Source organism: Cryptomeria japonica, chromosome 10, assembly GCF_030272615.1.
Source record: "Cryptomeria japonica chromosome 10, Sugi_1.0, whole genome shotgun sequence".
NCBI classification, from domain to species: Eukaryota; Viridiplantae; Streptophyta; class Pinopsida; order Cupressales; family Cupressaceae; genus Cryptomeria; species Cryptomeria japonica.
In genome coordinates, this window is record NC_081414.1 from 420,045,412 (window position 1) to 420,066,711 (window position 21,300).

Consider the following 21,300-nt stretch of genomic DNA (forward strand, 5'->3'; position numbering starts at 1 on the left):
CGTAGAAAACCCTTTCAGGTAAAAGACCAAGGCACAAAATAAATCTATTCTCTTCAAGAAAAATGGGCTGCAACCCAAATTACACTGGTGAGCTACAATTCACTGAAAACCTGCACTGCCAAGAGCACCAACACTGTATATCAAAGGCACCAACCTCTGTAAGAGCACCCACTCTGAAATGATGAGGCACCAACCTCAATGAAAGCTTCAACTTAGATAGCACTTCAAAAATTTGAACCAAACCCAGCTCCTTTTGTAATCAAAGAGCCTCACAACCCAAAAAATACAACTTCGTATCATACTTCACAGAGTAGCATATAGAGATCATTCAAAACATCTGCAATGGATGCACATCTTCAGTACCCAAATTCAAGTTGCACTGAACAAACTATCACGCGTAAATTTTTTACTTCAAGCCTTTTATCATCTCCAATAACTAAAACAGCTCAAGTCTCCTATGCACAGGAAACTCCAACAGGCCAAAGCGTTAAAATGGATGATTTCAAAACTGAAGTCGATACACATTTTTTAAAAAGACTGTTACATTTTTAATTTCAGCAAGGTCTTTCAAACAAAACATCCCAACCAAAGGTATATATAACTCAAGCCTTTGTTCAACACCTCTTCCTGCTGTTACACCTTCCAACAACAGACATACATGCCCTCTCTTGTAGAAAAAGCGCTACCTGAAAAATGGTAACCACCCTTATCAAATACTGCACTCACTCTATTTCAACTTTCACGAGCAATAGATTTTAAAAAAAAACTTTCACGCATTTATCAAACTGCAACGGCACCTCACATCTAATGATTTTTTATTCCAAAAAAAAATCGCTTCAAAGAATAGTGACAGCTTAAGAAAAAATTGCGCCACAAAAAAGGTCTTCCAGGAACACAAACACTACTACTTCTCCAACTTGAAAGGAAATTCGAAAAATGATACTTCCATCAAATAGCATAAAGACACTCCTTTTTCACGATAAAAATTCAAAAAAAAAATCATGGCTTCAGGAAATAGTCGACAATTACATGCACCCGATTTTCAGTTCAAATTTTGAAAAAAAAAAATTCCCGTAATATTAGTGACTACGGATTTTAATGATGTCATCCCACTCAGATTTGTCAGAGGCAAATAAAACAGTCACCCAAAAGAATAGTCATTTCTGCTATCAAAAGATAACGCCCAGCTTGCTGTCAACTATCAAAAGAAATTCGAACCACTACGCAATAATCCTTTGTGACTGCAATAATAAATTTGAACCATAAGTCTGACTTCATAAAGTTGATGCCACCAAAATAGCACAACACTCACATCAAAAGGAAAAAAGAAAAAAAAAAAGGCAAGGCCTCCCTCTTTAAAAATTTGAGCACCACAATTTAAGACTGCCACATAGTATTCTAGAATAAGAAACGGCAGCCTTAAAAAGAGCTTGCCACAATATACCAAAAAGAAATTCAATTCCACAAAAAAAATTGACTATTCAATGATGACATGTGGAAAATTCAACTCATGAAATGGCATAAAAATCTGATTTATCATAGCTGGAGGACAAGTAAGCATACACACTGCTCTAGCAAACACAACCAGTTGATACAAACACTCAGGTAGCTCAAGGAGACATACACACAGCTCAAGCACCTCAAGCTAGCAAACAACTAGCTCAATTAAGCAGGCAACCACCTCAAGCAGCCAGTTTGGCACCTCAAGCAGCTCAAGTAAACAGGCAGGCTGCTCAAATAAACTTTGAATACATCAATGACAAACTTTCTAACAAACTCCCCCTTTGTCATCGATGGCAACTCCAACTCCATCTACAACTTCATGAAACCATAACTTCTCCCCCTAAAACCTTGCTTCCCCTTTGACATCAATGACTGATATCAATCTACAATCAACCAAAGACTAATACAAATTCATAATCAAACCTGCAAACACTAAACAGGGGCATAAAATATTGCAATGAAAACTCCCCCTGAGTAATACAACCTTTCAATGATGGAGTGATACCACTCTTAACTGCTTTCTTAACCTTTCAAAAGTATCTCTGGGCAAGGGCTTAGTAAAAACATCTGCAAGTTGATTCTTAGTAGAAACATATTCAAGCTTTACCTGCTGATCACTGACTTGTTCACGCAAGAAATGATACTTGATCGAAATGTGTTTAGTTCTAGAATGCAAGACTGGAATTTTAGATATGTTAATAGCACTCGTGTTGTCACACAAAATTGAAATGAGATGACTGAAATCTACCTTGAAGTCTTTCAAAGTCTGCTTCATCCAACGAACCTATGTGCAGCAAGATACTGTTGCTATATATTTTGCTTCAGTAGTTGAAAGAGAGACGGGAGCTTGCTTTTTACTATGCCATGAAACCAAACAATTCCCAAGGAAGAAAGCACCTTAACTTGTGCTCTTTCGATCACCAACAAAGCCACCCCAATCTGGATTTGTATAAGTTGTAAGTGAGAAATCATTTCCACTGGGATACCAAAGGCCACAATCTATAGTACCTTTGAGGCACTTGAAAATCGTCTTGACTACATGAACATGTGTCTCCTTAGGGGCAGCCTGAAATCTTGCAACATATCTTACAACCTACATTATATCAAGTCTAGTAGCTGTAACATACAACAAACTACCTATCATAGACCTGTAAAGTGTTTGATTAGCATCTGATGATTCATCATCCTTACTGAGTTTACAACCAGTCACCATAGGAGTGCTAAGAGGAGTACAATCTTCCATTTTGAACCTCTTCAACAAATCTCTAATATATTTAGTCTGGGAAAGAAATATGCCTTCCTTAGATTGATGAATTTGCAGCCCAAGGAAGAATGACATCTCTCCCAACATTGACATTTCAAACTTCATCTTCATATTAGTTGCAAAAACATCACACATATGCACATAATCACTCCCAAAAATTAAATCATCAACATATACAACCACAATTAGCATATGTTTACCTTCCTCTTTAATGTACAAGTTGTTGTCCAGTGTGCCTCTTCTGAACCCCTACTGTAGCAAATAAGCATTCAGCCTGTCATACCAAGCACATGGTGCTTGTTTAAGGCCATAAAGAGCCTTCTTCAATTTGCATACATAATCCTAATTTTCTGTCAAAATAAAAAAATCAGGCTATTCTACATAAACCTCTTCAATTAGATCACCATTTAAAGAGGCAGATTTAACATCCATTTGAAAAACCTTAAAACCCTTAAAAGAGGCAAAAGGTAAGAACATTCTAATTGCCTCGAATCTAGCAACTAGTGCAAAGGTTTCATCAAAATCTATACCTTCAACCTGAACATAACCCTTACACACTAACCTTGCCTTGTTTCTCACCACTTAGCCATCCTCATTCAACTTGTTCCTAAAGACCCACTTTGTGTCAATAACATTCTTTTCCTTAGGCCTTGGAACAAATTCCCAAGTATCACTCTTTTGGATCTGATCTAACTCTTCTTTCATAGCTGCAACCCAAGATTTGTCTTCTGTTGCTTCTTCAAAAGTTTTAGGTTCGATCATAGAGAGCAATGAAATGTCATCATCTTCATAGTAATTAACATTCCTTCTTGATGCTATAGGTTTGTCCTCTTGCATAATCTGATTAATAGGATGGTTCTTTTCAACAAATCTTGATGTAGTCTTGAGAAAAGTTCTGATTGCAGTTTTGTTTCTGTCATGTGAAGTTGTAGGACCAGCTGAAGCATCTGCTGTACTAACTGATTATCTGCTATTCCACCCTCAAAATGTATACCAGCACCTTCATTTTGATTGTTTTCAGGAGTATTACCAACATTGTTGCTTGCTGTCCCAGCTTGTGTATTGGTATAAGTTTGTTGATCAACATTTTCAGCCTCATCATCCTGCAAGCTATCATCACAACTTTGCAATTTCTTAGATGAGTTAGTAATCTCAAGAATTTTCACATTAGTGCTTTCAAATATCTTATGCAACCTCTTATTGAAATATTTATAGGCTTTACTTTTTGAGGAAGATCCTAGAAAAATAACCTCATCTACTCTAGGATCAAATTTGCCTAAATTATCCTCATCTCTCTTAATATAACAAGAACTGCCAAAGATCTTAAAATGCTTAACAGCTGCTGCCTTACCATTCCGTAATTCATAAGGTAACTTGTTGTGTTTGGCACGAATCAAACCTCTATTTTGAATGTAAACAGCTGTATGGACTGCCTCCTTCCAAAAACAATCACTTACCTTGGGTTCATTCATCATGCTTCTTACCATCTCTTGAACTAATATGTTCTTTTACTCAACCACCCCATTCTATTGAGGTGTCCTAGCAGCTGAAAATTACCTTCGATGCCAAACTTCTCACAAAAATTTACAAAATCATTAGAGGTAAACTCACCTCCATTATCCGATCGCAAGCACTTAATTTTTAGATTCTTCGCATTTTCAACCAAAGCTTTAAAAGCTTTGAACTTCTCCAATGCTTTTGATTTTTCCTTCAAAAAGGCCACCCAAGTCATACATGAATAGTCATCAATTAATAACATAAAGTATCTTTCACCTTGCATGCTTGCAGTCCTTGTTGGTCCGCACAAATCAGTATGAACCAGCTCTAGAGGCATTGTGCTTGAGTACTCCTTTGCTTTAAAACTCCTACGAGTTTGTTTACCCAATTGACAATCTTTACACATTGTGTCAGATGGTTTAGTGAGTTTTGGGCAAGTCTCTTACCACCTCTTTCTTGCTGATTTGAACTAGGTGGTCAAAATTTATATGACCAAGTCAACTGTGCCACAACTAAGATTCATCAAGTAGACTCAAACAACAAGTTTCACTTTTAGCATCTTCAAGAATGTATAAGTTATTCGCTGCCCTACTAGTTTCAGCAATATGAACACCATCTTTATTATTCTTGCAACAGTCAAAACTGAAAGTTAAACTATGACCTTGCTCACACAATCGACTGACACTAAGCAAATTATGTTTCAAGCCTTCAACAAACAGCACATTCTCGACTTTAGTCTTTCCATCACTCAACATGAGAGTACCTTTACCAGCAACCTTAGCAAATGAATTTTCACCAAATCTTACCTTACCACCATTTGATTTCTTGAGAGTTACGAACTTACTCTCATCTCCGATCATGTGTCCGGAGCAACCACTATCCACATACCAAATATCTCTCTCACTATGTGCAAGAAGAATTGTTTGCACAATCAAAGACTTTGTTTCAGCCTCTTTCTAGTTCTTCCTCCACACTTTGGTTTCCTTAGCATGATTCTTAACATCTTTGTTTGAGAAATGTGCCCTGCCCATTTTACAATGTCTTGCACTATGTCCAATGTTATTACATTTATAGCAAACATAATAATAATCTCTCAAAGGAGCAAAAGAGTTCTTGTTTGCAAAACTGAAATTATTTCTAAAAGACACCCTACAATTTGTTGTCTTGTGTCCAAAATAGTTACAAGCAAAACAATAACCATGAAAGAATGAATAATTAGACCTAGTTAAGTGTGCTTGTCTAGCACTGAAAGGTTGCTTGAAAACATTATTTCTAATTTTTGAAGATGAAATCCTTGAGCTCTCACCATTAGAAGTCTGTTGTTCTACCTTCAAGATTTGACCTTCTTCAAGGCCAACTCCACCCTTGTCCAAGAACTTTTTTTGAGAAGCTAACATATTGCCCAACAAAAGTGAACCTTTCTGATTTATCTCTTCTTGGTTCAGCAATGTAGATGATTTCTCTATTTTTCTAAGAGAAGCAATCTCCGCTTCAAGTTTCTCACACCTTTCAGCCTTTACCTTAATCTGATTTTTCAATTACTCTTCAAGTTTTTTAGCCTCAACAATCTGAATTTTCAGATCATTAATTTGTTTCTCTGCATCCTCAAGAGCTTGTGACTTTCTGACTTTTTCTTCAGTCTCTTCTCTGAGAAGCAACTTCAAATTTAAATTTTTCTTCTTATAACTTTTAATTTCACTAAGTGCACTTAACAACTCTTGTTCAAGGTCCACTTCTCCATTTTCTTCATCAAAGACAACTTCATCTTCTTGATCTTCAACGAAATTCTTCTAGAGCCATAAACAAAATCTCATCACTCAGAGATTCTTCATCACTTCCTTCAAAAGAATCACTTTCCTTCTTTGAATATAGACTCTTTTTGGATTTCCATGTCTTCTTATCCTTTCCTCTAAACTTCTTTTTGTAAAACTTTGTCTTCTTTTCACAACCGCCGTCTTCATGATTCTCATAAGGACATTTGGCTGCAAAGTGTCCAACCTTTCCACAGTTAAAGCACTTAAGAGGCATCTTCTTCTTTTGTTTGCTGAATTCCTTCTTCACCCTTTTCATGAACAAAGCTTCCTCTGAATCAAAGTCATCATCCAAACTGTCACTTGAAATTTGCTCTTTTTGTTTGTCTTTCTTTGAAGATTTGAAAGCGATCTCCTTTTTTGATGATTCTGTGTTTGTCCTCATCTCATATGCAATCAATATACAATGGAGCTTGTCAATGGACAATTTATCAAGATCAACCATCTCCTCTATGGCTGAGATCTTAGCATCAAATCTTAAAGGTAAAGACCTTAAGATTTTCTGAATAACCAAACTATCATCAACCTTCTCACCAAGACCTTTGAGAGAATTCACAACTTCATCCACTCTTAGAAAGTATGTTGCAACATTCTCATCTTCTTTCATTTTCAGACTTTCAAATTGCATCCTGTGAGTCTAACGCCTGGCTTTCTTCACCTTTTCATCTCCTTCATAGGCATTCTTGAGTTTATCCCACATGGCTTGAGCAGTATCACAATGCATGACTTTACGAACTCGGGTTCAAACAATCCACACAATATAGCATTCATAGCCTTAGCATTGCTTTCAAATGCTCTCTTTTCATCACCAGTGGATGGAGGATTTTGAGGTGTATAGCCAGTCGAAACGCAATTCCTGACATCAAAACCAAGTGACATCAAGTAAGCTCGCATTCTAACACCAAAATGCATAATTTGATCCATCAAATAGAGGAGCTATGTTCGTTGCAAGACTTGCCAGAGCATTCATCTTCATGTCCCAACGGGATCAACCCTCAAGCTTTTAAGCTTTAATAGAAGGTACCTGCTCCGATACCAATTGTGAAGCACACAACAAATACTGAGAGGGGGGGGTGAATCAGTATTTGAAAACTTTTAAAACAAAAACCAAAGATTCAACCAAATGAAATGTAAAAGAACAATCAGCAAGCAAGAACATAGAGATTTTCTTGTGGAAAACCCTTTCGAGTAAAAAACCATGGCACAAAAGAAATCTATTCTCTTCAAGAAAAATGGGTTGCAATCCAAATTACACTAGTGAGCTACAACTCACTGGAAACCTACATTCCCAAGAGCACCAACACTGTATGTCAGAGGTACCAACCTCTATAAGAGCACCCACTCTGAAATGATGAGGCACCAACCTCAATGAAAGCTTCAACTCAGCTAGCACTTCAAAAATTTGAACCACACTTAGCTCCTTTTATAATTAGACAGCCTCACAACCCAGAAAATACAACTTCTTATCACACTTCACAGAGTAGCATATAGAGATCATTCAAAACATTTGCAATGGATGCACATCTTCAGTACCCAAATTCAAGTTGCACTTCACAAACTATCACGCGTAAATTTTTGACTTCAAGCCTTGTATCATCTCCAATAACTAAAACAGTTGAAGTCTCTTATGCACAGAAAACTCCAACAGGCCAGAGCGTTAAAATGAATGATTTCAAAAACTGAAGTCGATACACCATTTTTTTTAAAAACTATTCCATTTTTAATTTTAGCAGGGTCTTTCAAACAAAACATCCCAACCAAAGGTATATATCTAAGTTACCGGTTCGGGTTTGGGCACTGGTACGCCCGTACGGCAAAATTTTGAAAAGGGGTTTGGGTTCGTTTGGGTTCGTTAGTACAAAAACAATGTAAAAATTTTATATATATATATATAAAATTAAAAATATAATATATTATAATATCATATTATATATATTATATTATATTATATTATATTATATTATATTATTATATATTATAATATGAATATACAATAATATTATATAATATCATATCATATATATTATATTATATTATATTATAATATGAATATACAATAATATTATATAATATAATATATTATTAATTTATTATATAATATTAATATTTAATATAATATACTATATTATATTATATAATATTATATATATTAATATGCAATATTATTTTTATATTATATAATATAATATAATTTAATTCAATGACCATGGTGCATTAGTATATTTAAAATATGATAGCCAACCTACATAAACGGATGAATGATTGTTTCCATGGGGTGAAAATTAATTTAAACAATTAAAAATTTCCCCCACTGCCTATATCCTGCCGAAACTTCTATTTCTTGGGCTGCAAATAGTTGTCGTTTAGTTGCAGTGACAGATGACTGCCATTGTTTTTTGCGGATGACATAACAGATATACGGACCGGTGTGCGAACCGGAGCGGTATCCGGCTGCCCAGCCAGCGAACCCGGTAACTTAGGTATATATAACTCAAGCCTCTGTTCAACACCTCTTCCTGTTGTTACACCTTCCAGCAACAGACATACATGTCGTCTCTTGTAGAAAAAGCGCTACCTAAAAAATGGTAACCACCCTTATCGAATACTGCACTCACTCTATTTCAACTTTCATGAACCATTGATTTTTGAAAAAAATAAAAAACTTTCACACATTTATCAAATCACAACGGCACCTCACATCTCATGATATTTTATTCCAAAAAAAAATCGCTTCAAAGAATAGCAACGACTTAAGAAAAAATCGCACCACAAAAAACGTCTTCCAAGAACACAAACACTACTACTACTTCTCCAGCTCGAAAGGAAATTCAAAAATGATACTTTCATTAAATAGGATAAAAACCACCCTTTTTCACAACAAAAATTCAAAAAAAAATTGTGGCTTCAAGAAAAAGTCGACAATTACATCCACCTGATTTTCAGTTCAAATTTTGATTAAAAAAAATTCTACAATATTATCGACTGCGGATTTTAATGATGTCGTCCCACTCAGATTTGTCAAAGGCAAATAAAATAGTCATTTCTGCTATCAAAAGATAATGCCCAGCTTGCTATCATTTTTCAAATGAAATTCAAACCACTACGCAATAATCCTTTGTGACTGCAATAATAAATTTGAACCATAAGTCTTTTGTAAGATTGGCACTATTTTTTTGAAATTTGTGGATGCATCTAATATAATGAAATCTACAATTGCATTTTTAAAGATGTATGACATGGTAGTTAGCCACAAAATGTGGTTCAAATTATCACAGACAATGTTGCTGCTTGTGTTGCTACTGGGTTCTGGCAGATAAATTACCCTCTATGTTTTTTACACCATGTGTAGCACATTACCTTGATCTAACCCTAGAGGACATTGGAAAAATTGAATGGGTTAAAGAGGCATTGCAGAAGGCTCACAAAGTTACCAAATTTATTTATAATCACATGAGGATTTTGGCTATAATGCGCTCTGTCACAGGAGGCAAGGAGCTAGTTCAACCAGGGGTGACAAGATTTGCAACACACTTCCTTGCATTACAAAACTATGTCAACAAATTGTAATTTGAGGCGAATGTTTGTTTCAGCTAAGTGGATAGAGTTTGGCTTCACAAATCAATCAAATGACATAGCAGTGGCAGAGTACATGTATTATACTAGCTTTTGGGAATCAATTGAACAAATTGTAGAATTTTCAGAGCCTCTAGTAAAAGTCTTGAGAATAGTGGATGGGGAAAAATCCCCCATAGGATATGTGTATGAGGCCATGGATAGGGCCAAGGAGCCGATAAGGAGAAAGCTAGGAAATAACAAGGAGAGGTAAATGCTATTGTGGGACATAATTAATAGGAGATGGGATGGACAGATGCACACTCCTCTCTATGTTGTGGGATACTTTCTCAATCCATCGTTATTCTATAAGACTTCATTCATGGATATTGATGCTGAGATCAAACAAGGCTTCTTCAAGTGCATGGACAAAATGTTTTCAAACCAGGATAAATTTAATGCAGCTATGTTGGAGCTGGAAATGTACAAGCAGGCTAGGGGTTTCCTCTCTTCTAGGGCTGCCATGGATGGCAAAAAGACCTTCCAACTAGGTAGCCTCTATAAACTTTTGACAATCTCTTTATTTTGCGAACATGGTCATTAAATTTGTTAAGATTTTAAGATATTCTTACAATATCATCTCCACATAATGTGTTTTTCAGCTCAATGGTCGACTTGTTTTGGAAACGAATTACCAAATTTTAGGTGGATGGCGATGCACATTTTAAGCCAACCATGCAGCTTATCCGCTTGTGAGCGTAATTGGAGTGTTTTTTAACACATACATTCCAAGAAACACAACCGCCTAACACAACAACGGATGAATGACTTGGTGTTTGTTCACCACAACCTCGGCTTGAAGCTAAAGAAAGCTAAAGGTAAGAATATTAATATATAGTTGCAGTTAGTTGAAATTGTATTCATTGTGTTTCGCACTTGTAAGGCAAAAGAATAATTTCTACATGGGCAAAATCAGTAACTATTGAGGAAGACGAGCCAATTGACCTCGATGAGATAGATCCAGAGTCTAAGTGGATTGTTGCTAATAATGATGGTACTCCGCTTGAGCCTAAAGATTTTGATCTCATGAGGATGGCCAACATGGATCCTAAATGGATTGAACGAGCAAGGACAGGCTCACACCCAAGAGCTTCATCATCAGGGCCTCCTGCCCTCTAGCATGTCATTGCCTACAGTTGATTTTTTGGGATTTTGTACTTAGTTTACAAATTGACTTTGTACAAAGTCACAAACTATATTGTAATCAACATTTTGACAACTATCACCATCTAGATATTATTTATGTTGTGGTATGTTTTGTGCAATGCAATCAGCGATATGAATATAAACAACGAAAATCTATTTTCTACAGGTCATGTGTTGAAGTGTCTATTTTATTGCCTACAATATCTCTATGCTATGGAAATACCCTTAAATATAAAAAAAAAAGTAGTTTTTGATTGTTTTTTTTTGCAATATTACTTTTTTTTGTAAATCCTATTTTCCCATTTTTTTCAAAAAATCTTATACTTTTGTTTTGCCGATTAATTCCCCAAACGATTAATGCTTCTATGTCACAAACCATTATTTCCAATTACTAACTCATTTACAAACCTTCTCATTCTTCCACCAATTAGTCCATCAAATCTGCTTTTCCCTTTGTAAACTTTAAAAAGGTTCAATCTCTATTTGTCCTTCAAATGTTCAATCTAGATCATGTAAGGACAAAGATTAGTACAATCCCAACCTCCCATTTCTCCTCTAGTATTACAAGCATTACTGCATCTACCACCAAATACATAAACCTGATACCTTCAAATTCGTGGATGGGTTCCTTCAGGAACAACGATCACCAAATCCTTAATACTCTCTCAAATATTCCATCTAGATCCTGTTAGGACTCAAACTAGTTCAATCCCAACTTCCCATTTCTCTGCAAGTATTGCAAGCAATATTGGTGCATCCCTCACTACATTATTAAACCTGATACCTTCAAATCCATGTAGCAATTCCCTGACAAAGAACAACCATTGATAACTCCAAATCTGCTTGCCATTACATGGAATGAGCTTACTATATTCAATAATTGTGTGTACATAGATATTCATATAATAACAAAAATATTAAAATTCTCCCAATATCACCAATGGAACAAAACAGATCCGATAGCATGGACAATAAATTCAACAGAATGTCAGTGGCAAAGTGTAGCGAAGATATAACTGATCTTGTATAGCAATGAAATAAACGAAATACAAGGATCTCCAATCTGAAAGCATAGCCACTTTGAGGGAGCAACCTCCCAACCTATTTGAAAAAAGTACAAAACTGAACACCCAACTTCATGTTTAACACATGGCATCTAACACAAATACTAATTAGACTGACTTAAGACTAACTAGTTTATGTTAGGTTGAGGCAACTGATATGCACCATAGGTTGTATGCACTATAACCTTATTAAAGTGCAAAGATTTAGGATCATAGCATACCCCACCTTTCTCCTAAAATCATCGACCTTAAGATTTGCTAAATGTGGAGACTCCATCAAAAAGTGCTCATCCTCCCAAGGGCCAGGCAGTATCGTCCTTTCTAACTTCTTCCATTTTACAAGATCCTCTATGATTGACAATATTTCACTATCTTCTCCATCACTTCAGATTCCAAGATCAGTTTTCAACTTCTCCTCCATAATCCAACTTTGCACACTCTACCTGCGGAAGAATCCTAATTCCTAAGAACTGAGAACTTTCTTTAATCCAGAAACACGAAAGACTAGATGTAACCTTGATGAGTGAGGTAGCTCCAACTTGTAGGTAACACTACCAATCTTTCAAAGGGCTTTATAAGCCCTTTTAAATTTTGGCACCAGCTTATTTCCTTTATGCAACTTGAGAGATGATTATTCGTAGGACTGCAGCTTCAAGACAACCCAATCTACTTCTTCAAAATACCTTGCAACCCTATATTGATCAGTAGCTTGCTTCATTTGATTTGTGACATGGCCAAATTATCTTTAAGGATACAAGGCAATCTATCATTGTTGCACATTATGTACCACCATTTTAAGCTTGAAATGTACCTCATGGTAGGGAGTAATGGTGGTGTATAGTTGTGGTGCACGTCAAATGAGAACATCTAGGCAGAGGTGTAAAATGTAGTGTCATGCCACTATTTGGCTAATGAAGTGATTTGGCACATTGCTCTTGCTTGTCCAATGTGAAACAACACAATAACCTTCTACAAATTTGTTAGCCACTTCTCTCTATCAACCTTATTGAGGGAGATACAAAGAATTGTTCACTGTTGTCGAGTGTTGAACTATTGAGCATGCTTTGTCCAAAAGTTAGTGGAAATATGATCCAAACATTTCCAGAAAATGAAAAATTTCGGTTACAAGAGAGCCTGACATACATGACACTATTATGAAGTCCAACTCATGATGAACAGGGTGTGCATGGAAGACTTGAATCCGGGAATATATGGGAGGTCTGTGTGTGGCTCCATTCATGTGGTGGCTATGCAGTTATATAATTAATTATTAATAAGGGAGATATAAAATCACTTCTTTAAAATTTGTTGGGGTCAAAATGTGTCTAGCAAATATGATTTGGACTGGAAGAGAAAAACATACAACAGTAATGAGAATTCTACACTCTATCAGCATGGGTTGAAGCAAAATTTGCAGAGAAATCTAGATTCTGTAGTATTAAGTTCTGCTAACAAATACAAACCTGACCCTTGCGGAGCCCATCAGAGGGACACTTTAAGGCTTCCTCTAATAGTGCTATGACCATGGCAGAAGATGCTTGATCTTGGCTGGAATCTGCCAACGCATATGCCTTAAGAAAAAAGGCTTCAAATGACCTTTGAATGGTAATTGACTCTTCTGCTTTCACTAGCCCCTCTTCACAATGGCCTGTATCATAAAGGATCCAACCCTCATAGACAAGACGCTCATGCTCACTGTTTGCATGTTGACGGGCCAGCTGAAGACTGTGCATCGCTGCTTCAGGACAGTTTAACCTAATTCATAGATAACAACCAAGTCTAAAGTATTAACTAGCAAATTTGCAGTGCTTGAAAGAAAATAAATAGGATCCAAAAGGACTTACAATTGCTCATAACTAAATTTGGAAATACTATACAGAATATATTAGCTTTTTGCCATATCCATACCTAAGGAGGAGAAGGGACTGCCTGAAGAAAAGAAGACCCTTTCCACTGCCAGCATCTGACTCCACCATTTGGTAGATTACAGCAAGTGAACCAATGTCATCCACAGCTGACCACCGATCATACAATTGCATCCAGCAGTCTGCAGTTGTCCAGTGCTCTACATGTGGAAACAGTAAACTGCGCAATTGAGAAGCACCCACACGCCCCCCATAAAGCATATAATTTGGATTTAGAGTCAAGATTGATTGGATATCACACAATGCACCTCTATAATCCTGAAGAGCCAAGTAAAAGCAAGTCCGAAGCTCCAAGCAATCAAGCGTCAACTTGAATCCTAAAACACGATTGATTTCTGCTAGTGCAGCATGTGCACTCTGTTCTTTCATTAGCACAGCAGCTCGGTACATGAATGGATAAGTCAAAGTCGGATCCAACTCTGTTGCTCTATCTAAATCCAGCCACTTTCCTTTTCCATCACAATATAGAGACCTCTCTTGGTACATCCAACCTAATGGCTTGCACGAAGATAACAAATGACGTATTTTTTCATATGCAGTAAGCTTATATCCCCTGTGATACTTTGCTCTTGCTAAGCCTGCATAAGAATAAAAATGGCCTTCCTGTATAGCGGCATCAAATAACCTTTCTGCCTTTTCATACTCTTTTCTTGCAAGCATCACACAACCTAGCTGATGGAGTGCAAATGCACTTTGCCTGCTGGTTTTTGCACAATCCCTCAAACACTGTAGGAAGAAGACTGACTTATCTGATTTCATATTATCCTTCATCGCAACCTCACTTAATAAAGAATACAAAGCAAATGAAGCACTGCCTGCCATGATTGACCTTTTTTCGGCATCAATGCTGTAAAATATTCTTGCAACTTGTTCATCATGTAAGGAATGTGGAGGTTCTCGAAGGATTACCTGAAGGCAGGAAGCCACCAGAACCTGAGCACTTTCTTCCAAGCCATAATCTATAAAAGTTATGGCATCCTGTCTAGTGTGGATAAAAGATGCCAGACTTCTGTCAGATGCATCCTTTAGTTGTTCACAACAAAACCTGTTTGCAAAAGCCAGGATTTCTAGCAATATTTCTGGTGATTGAACGTTAAGTTTGCCTGTCTTACTGAATTCACAAACAGCACGCATGCCTTTTGTAGAAATACCACTCTCTGATAAATTAATATCTGTTTTGCGCGACTCTGTGAAACAACCATTCAGCATGGCATGAAATGGGACAGAAATCGCTGCAATCTTTTGCCGATCACAAACTATTTTATCCTCTCCAATGTGGAAGACAACAAAATCTGGGGGAGGACTCAAAGAGACATTTTCGAATGAAGGTTCATGATTCTTTGAAATGGGAGAGTTTACGGAGTCATTCGAGGTTGCTTTCCGTGAAAATTCTGATATGATATCCAAAGGAGTAAATTCCTGCTTGCATTTGCTGCATTGAGACAACAAGTCACGAATCATCTCTTCCCCCTGTTTCTCATGCTTCAACCAGGCAGCATAAATAACCTTCTCATGTACACTAGTAGCATGTCTCCAGGCAGACCGAAGACTCTGCCGCAGTAATTTTGCTTCACCAAGGCCCCTGAAAACTTGAGATTGTAATAAATACAGGTCTGATTTTTCATTTTCCGAAGCAGCTTCGAGCTCTTCATGAATCCGAGCCAGCACTTCTACATAATCTAGAGGTTTGAAATATGGCTCTATGGGAGGCTCTGCAAGTTTGATCAGTGATGAGCTGCAGGACAAAGTTTTAGATAAAATAAATACAAACAGCTTTTAGAGGCTACCTATGCCAAGCACACAAACTGAAACAATTAGCTCTTTTTTAACATCAGTTGCCATCCATCTAGATGGCCTCTAGTACATTTAACACAAACAGTAACAAGAGCTAAAGGTGGGCAGCAGGGAGCACTCCTCTTAAGCATTTACAATGACTTTTATTGATGTGATTCTTCTGAAATCAAAAAGAGTTTTATTTCCTTGAAAGTTTAGAATATTAATGATGTCCAGATCAATTACAGCATCACACATTATTCACAGTATTCTTAGCGCGTAGGTTGCAAATTGAAAATAGCTCTGCTCTAGGGAAAACTGCGTGGCCTATTTCTGTCTCCCTCTCCCCCACTCTACCATTAAGGGCTGGAGCTTCCCTTCCATGGAGTTTACATCAAAATGGAAATATTACAGCGCCTTTAAGAACTAGAACCTTCTTACTGAATACAATCAGGTTATGATAAAAACTGGAAATTTAAAGACTAAAAATGGCACTGTCGAAGTTCTTGAACTAAGTAAGAACTAAATTTCAGATTCACCTATCTGTCCAAACTCTAAAATTCGTTCTTCACGCCGTCTACCATAAACTTAATGATTTCCATAAATTTTGGCTACATAGAGAGAAAGGGCGGGAAGGGGGATACATACTTGTAAAAGGAAGAAGGATCTGTGCAGGACATTCTTGTGAGTTTGCCCCTTTCCACTTGAAGCCACGACTGGGGGATCCTTTCAACAGAATGATTGAGCTGAATATGTTTGCAAGAATCTGTGGCCCACAGGCTTCTCATCTTACAAAACAAACACAGAAGAACCCCGCAACTAAGCTAACCCGCCGCAAACCGCCATCCATCACCTAAACAGCACAACCACTTATACCTCATCAAATAATGAACTTCTGGTCCGAGCTACTGAGCAACGAACAGTACTCAAATGGGAAAAAAGGAAGCCTTTTCTCAGTTTCTTGAAAGCTGTATAGCGACCTTTGAGAGCTCCATTTTTAAAAGCACAAAAATCCCACTATAAATACAGTGGCAGCAAAGTCGCCGTGTATATTTGCAAGCTGTAAAGAGTAAAAACAAGAAACTGTGAGCGAAGAAAGTAGTTGCCTAGAAGGTATATCCATCATGATTCAGACTGTAGCTTGCAGACAGGCAGGCCGCCCTGACAGCTTCTGCTGAATCATAAATAATAGAATAACTGAAAGAGGGAAAAGGAAAGGATTATTTTTTTACTTAACCATGTGATTACGGCTGTCTGTGATTCAGACTGCACCTTCATTACTCGCTCGGCGCTCCTCATTCATCAGAAATCTATTTTTGAGGTAGCAGAGGAAAACCGGTCGAAAAGGCGTCAATTTGGCATTAAATTTCACGTCAATTATTTTAATAAAAGCAACAAATCGATTATCAATAAAATAATTCGTGCTAGGCCAGATTGCTTATATTTTCAAATTTACTTTTTCTTAAGCGCCCATAATGTTACTTTCAGGATAAGCTTGGTTAATCTCTTATTCATTCCTAACTTTATCAACCAATTAAAATATTAATACGTGTAAGGGAAAAATTCATACTTAAATAAAATATCTAGATTGATTAAACAAATAAAACTATTGAATGGTTTGTAGATTGATTAAACAAATAAAACTATTGAATGGTTTGTAGATTGATTAATTAAATAAAAGGACTTATTGGATAGTTTATTTAGACACGGAAGTTTAGATTTAGATTAATGTGTAGTTTTTGTGATTGGCTAGTTTGTTTTTAGTGAAGATAAAGATTGTGAAATTGAAATAGTTTTTGTTTGGAAGTATGTGCAATGTAGTGTTAGACGTTTAATAGTTTCAAATAAAGTTGTCGCAATATAGTTTTTAGATTCATCATGTACTTGGTCATATTGCATTTGATTTCTAAAAGGATTTATTGAATAATTTGAATAAGAGAGTTTAGATTAATGTCTAGTTTTTGTGGTTGTCTAGTTTGTTTTTAGTGAAGACAAAGAATGTGAAATTAAATAGTTTTTGTTTGGAAGTATGTGCAATGTAGAGTTGACACGTGAATTGGTTTCAAATTAAAGTTGTCGCAATATAATTTTTAGATCCACCATCTGCTTTGTCATATTGCATTTGACCTTTAAATTGGAGACTATTGAATTACATAAGTAGCGCACTATTATCGTAATTATGTTTCATTAATCATAGACGATTTGAATTATTGCTAATTATTTTTTGCATATAAACAATAAAGTGAGATTAGATAATAACACATTGTAGTAATAAGTATGAGTCATTAATCATATATAACTTGAATTATTGTTAGCCATTACAATTTTAAAATAACAACCAATTTATTTATTTATTTGTATGTCTTTTGTGTCATTATCATAGATAATTTAAACTATGTTACACATTATGAAATAAAATGATAACTCGTTTATTTGTTTGTGTCAATATTATTAATGTTCCATTATGATTGTAAAAAATTATTCTAATTGTGTTAGAAAATATATATTATGATTATTTATATAGTTTGACCTCAGTTGGTGAGATATTTTTATTATTGCGTGTTGCTTCTCTCTAGACCTTATGTTGAACTCGTTGAATATTCCTCTCATAACACATCATACTTTCAATGTAATAATGAAAGTAAATTTAAATAATAGTTGTGAATTACAGTGAGGTTGAAATGGAAGTCGAGGAGGACATGAGTAGGAGTGCAAGTGCCAATCACAAGCACTCCAACATGATGCCTGGGCGCTCAATGGGTACAGTCGCTGAGCAGAATTTGGTGGGGTATGACGAAAATTCTAAGGAGGAGAACTCTGCTGAAAGTGAGGATGCAGTGGTTAATGCAGATGCTAAAGATGTGTGGAAAGCTGAAATCTCAACTAAATCTTTCAACCCTTGGACCTCACCCAGGATGCAATGTCAGAAGAGCTAGACAATAAAGGTGACAATGCGAGTATATGTGCCACATGCAAGACAACTATGAAGGAATTGGATGCCCTAAAAAAGAAAGTGATGGATATTGAAAAGAAGATGGTGAGTGTGTCTAAATTCAGCCTACGAGTCATGCATAGCTCAGCTACCTCAATGTGCCTAATGTAGATAAAGGTTCGTGGCAAAGATGTTGATACTAAAAGGAATTATACAAGGAATGTTTCAAGTTCCTTACTGAAGACTAGAGCAATGTGCTCGAGTAGTTTGTTTAGGCTAGTTCTTGATGGGTTTTTTATTGTCTCCTGCTATTTGTAAGACTCGGTTTTGGCTTTTATCTACTACTAAGGCTTTTTATGATCTTCGGTTACTTTAATTATGTTTCTATTAGTTTATTGTTAAAGTGATGTTACTATTAATGTTACCTATGAGTTGTTAGTGTAAAGGATCATCACCCTTATTTTTGTTGTTTTTTAATATCAAAAACAGTTATGAATTACTTATTAGTCATAAGGAACATGTTTGTACATAATATTAAGATTTTTTAATAATAAGTGTAATAATGAACGTAAATGTGCATAGTAGTTTGGGAATTATTTATTAGTAAAAATGAGTATATTATTGGTGCCAAGTACCATTGATGTAGCTCGAAAATAATTAGTTTATATTCACTTTCCTTTTTGTAGCTAACTTTTATGAATAATGTTAACTTTTAACAATAGTTGATCAGTTAGATTTTCTATTTATGTAATGCTCAATTTTTATTTTTTTTAAAGATCTTAATTTTTTAATAAAGTAGTAAAGAAAAAAAAATGAAGTATGTTTTAATTTATATATTGATCATACTAACTTGTGATAGAAATACAATTTGAAAGTTAAAAACCATAGTAGTTAGAGATGACCAATGATGTAATCAAATATTTAATATTATATTTATACCATAAATATTTTAAAAATGTATACACCAAGAGGAGGTGAGTGCAAGAGCTTTGTGGAAGGTGGATGTTCATCTTTCATTATTGCTTCTTGGAGCTCCCACATTTGCTCAATGGATCTAGAATTAGTATTATCTATCATCCTTGGTTATCTTTGTCCTCTTCATTTCCTTCTTCTATATTGGTTGTGCTTAATCTATTATCATTTTTGTGTTTTTGGGCTCTTTTCAATTGGTTCTTGATTTGTTTTCTTGGTTAGGTTTGAATGTTATATTTGTTTGAATTTTAATTTGATAATCCCTTTTTGTCACCCCCTATGGCTTACTCATCATGTAAGGCTTTCTTGTTCGATAGGGGGGTGTTGCTTGGGATAGTTGGAGTGATGTGATGCTCCTTAAATATTAAATTTGTTTTCCCTATCCAATCATTGACTCCATCGTACTAGTTGTCTTTCTTGGGCACCTAAGTGGAGGTAGTATTAATTTGGCCTCGAAGGCGAGTAAAGTTATGTCAAAAGGTTTAAACCTACCCGAAGTTTGTGGTAATCTTGATTATGTTGGTGTCACTCTTAAGACGCCCTACAAGAATTCTCTAAGGTCATATTTCAAGTGTGAGGCTCTTCTAGTGTCCACTATTTTTTCTATGCTAGAATATGGAAGATGTTTGGGTCTAAAGCAACTAGAGTGGTAGTAGGAAGCTTCATCAAAGGAGGAGACAATAGAATGAGAGAAGATGGTAAATTACCTTCTCTTGCTAAGGTTATTTCTATTTCTCCTAACTTGGAGATGCTCCAGGATGTTAAAAGTGAAAAAAAAAGTTGAGAAGTATTTTTATTTTCTTTGTTTATTTGGATACTAATTATTTTCCTCCGAGAAAAAAATTTGATGATTGGATTGCCAATGTTTGAGGGAAAAATGCTAGGGATTAACATTTTTTGTAGAATGATTCAAAAAGGTCTATCTATGATCTTCTTTAGAATTTGTGTGATATAAGAGATGATCTTTAAGAAAGAATTTTGGAACTTGGGGCAATCTACGTGTAGGGTGATTCTATGGTCGCCTACACAAAAATTGACAAGGTTATTGCTAAGTCTGCTCTAAGGTGGCTAGAAATTAAGAATGTTTCACTGTGGTTATGGAAATTTATTTCACACCTAATTAAACCTTTGGGGAGTGTTCTGCAAGTTCGAGAGTCTAGGGTTACTCTCCCCCACTTGAATGCTAGGGTGTTAATTTTTATTTTCAATTGTTGATATTCCAAATGTAGTCTCCATGCAATTAAAAAAAAAAATTGTTTATTGTGAAATTGAGTTGCTCGATAGTTTGAATTCTTGTCTTCTTTGTAATAAAAATAGGCACTTGAGGAAATATTGCCCTGATTTTTGTTAGGAAAATGGTGTATCAACCTTGCATAGACATAAGGTTACTATTTTTAATAAGTTTTTATTTGAGCACAGATTGGTCTTAAATTTACCCCAAAGCTTCAAACTGGCTATAAAATCATGCTGGTAATTTTTTGTTGCAAGATCGTGTCTAGATTTGAAGATATTAAAGTTTTTATTTTTTAAAGTTACGAAAGAAAGCTTCAAAGTCAATTTTGAGAGCCTTAGAGGCTCCAAAATGGCTTGAAATTATCAGTAACTATCATAGTTGATTATAGCTTGATAGAGCATGTTGCGATATTTTTGGCACTTCAAACGATTCATCAATCGAACACCCGGTTCAAAAGTTATGGCCTCTGGAAGTTGGGTCTCCTAAAATAGGAAATATAAAAATGTGTTGGAAACATAATTGAGTTGTAAAAGGGAGCTACACGTGTTGGTGTGTGTATTGACACAT

The 21,300-nt window shown here is 35.8% G+C and overlaps 1 protein-coding gene across 6 annotated transcripts in view; it reads right to left on the reverse strand.

Annotated features, from left to right (window-relative positions):
• The window catches only part of LOC131034122 (ETO1-like protein 1), a 57,667-nt gene extending 40,680 nt beyond the window's left edge, over positions 1–16,987 (reverse strand). For 3 of the 6 annotated variants that reach the window (XM_057965515.1, XM_057965514.2, XM_057965512.2), the window contains exons 1-4: positions 16,833–16,987; positions 16,244–16,655; positions 13,806–15,557; positions 13,361–13,652 (exon numbers count right to left, since the gene is read on the reverse strand). In XM_057965515.1, the coding sequence (XP_057821498.1) occupies positions 13,361–13,652; positions 13,806–15,557; positions 16,244–16,383 (2,184 nt within the window). In that variant the 5' untranslated portion in view covers positions 16,384–16,655; positions 16,833–16,987. Of the gene's footprint in view, positions 1–19; positions 687–8,563; positions 8,651–13,360; positions 13,653–13,805; positions 15,558–16,243; positions 16,656–16,827 lie in introns of those variants that run through there. The other 3 variants (XM_057965517.1, XM_057965518.1, XM_057965513.2) reach the window with 3 other exon arrangements.
• Between the last annotated feature and the right edge of the window lie 4,313 nt (positions 16,988–21,300).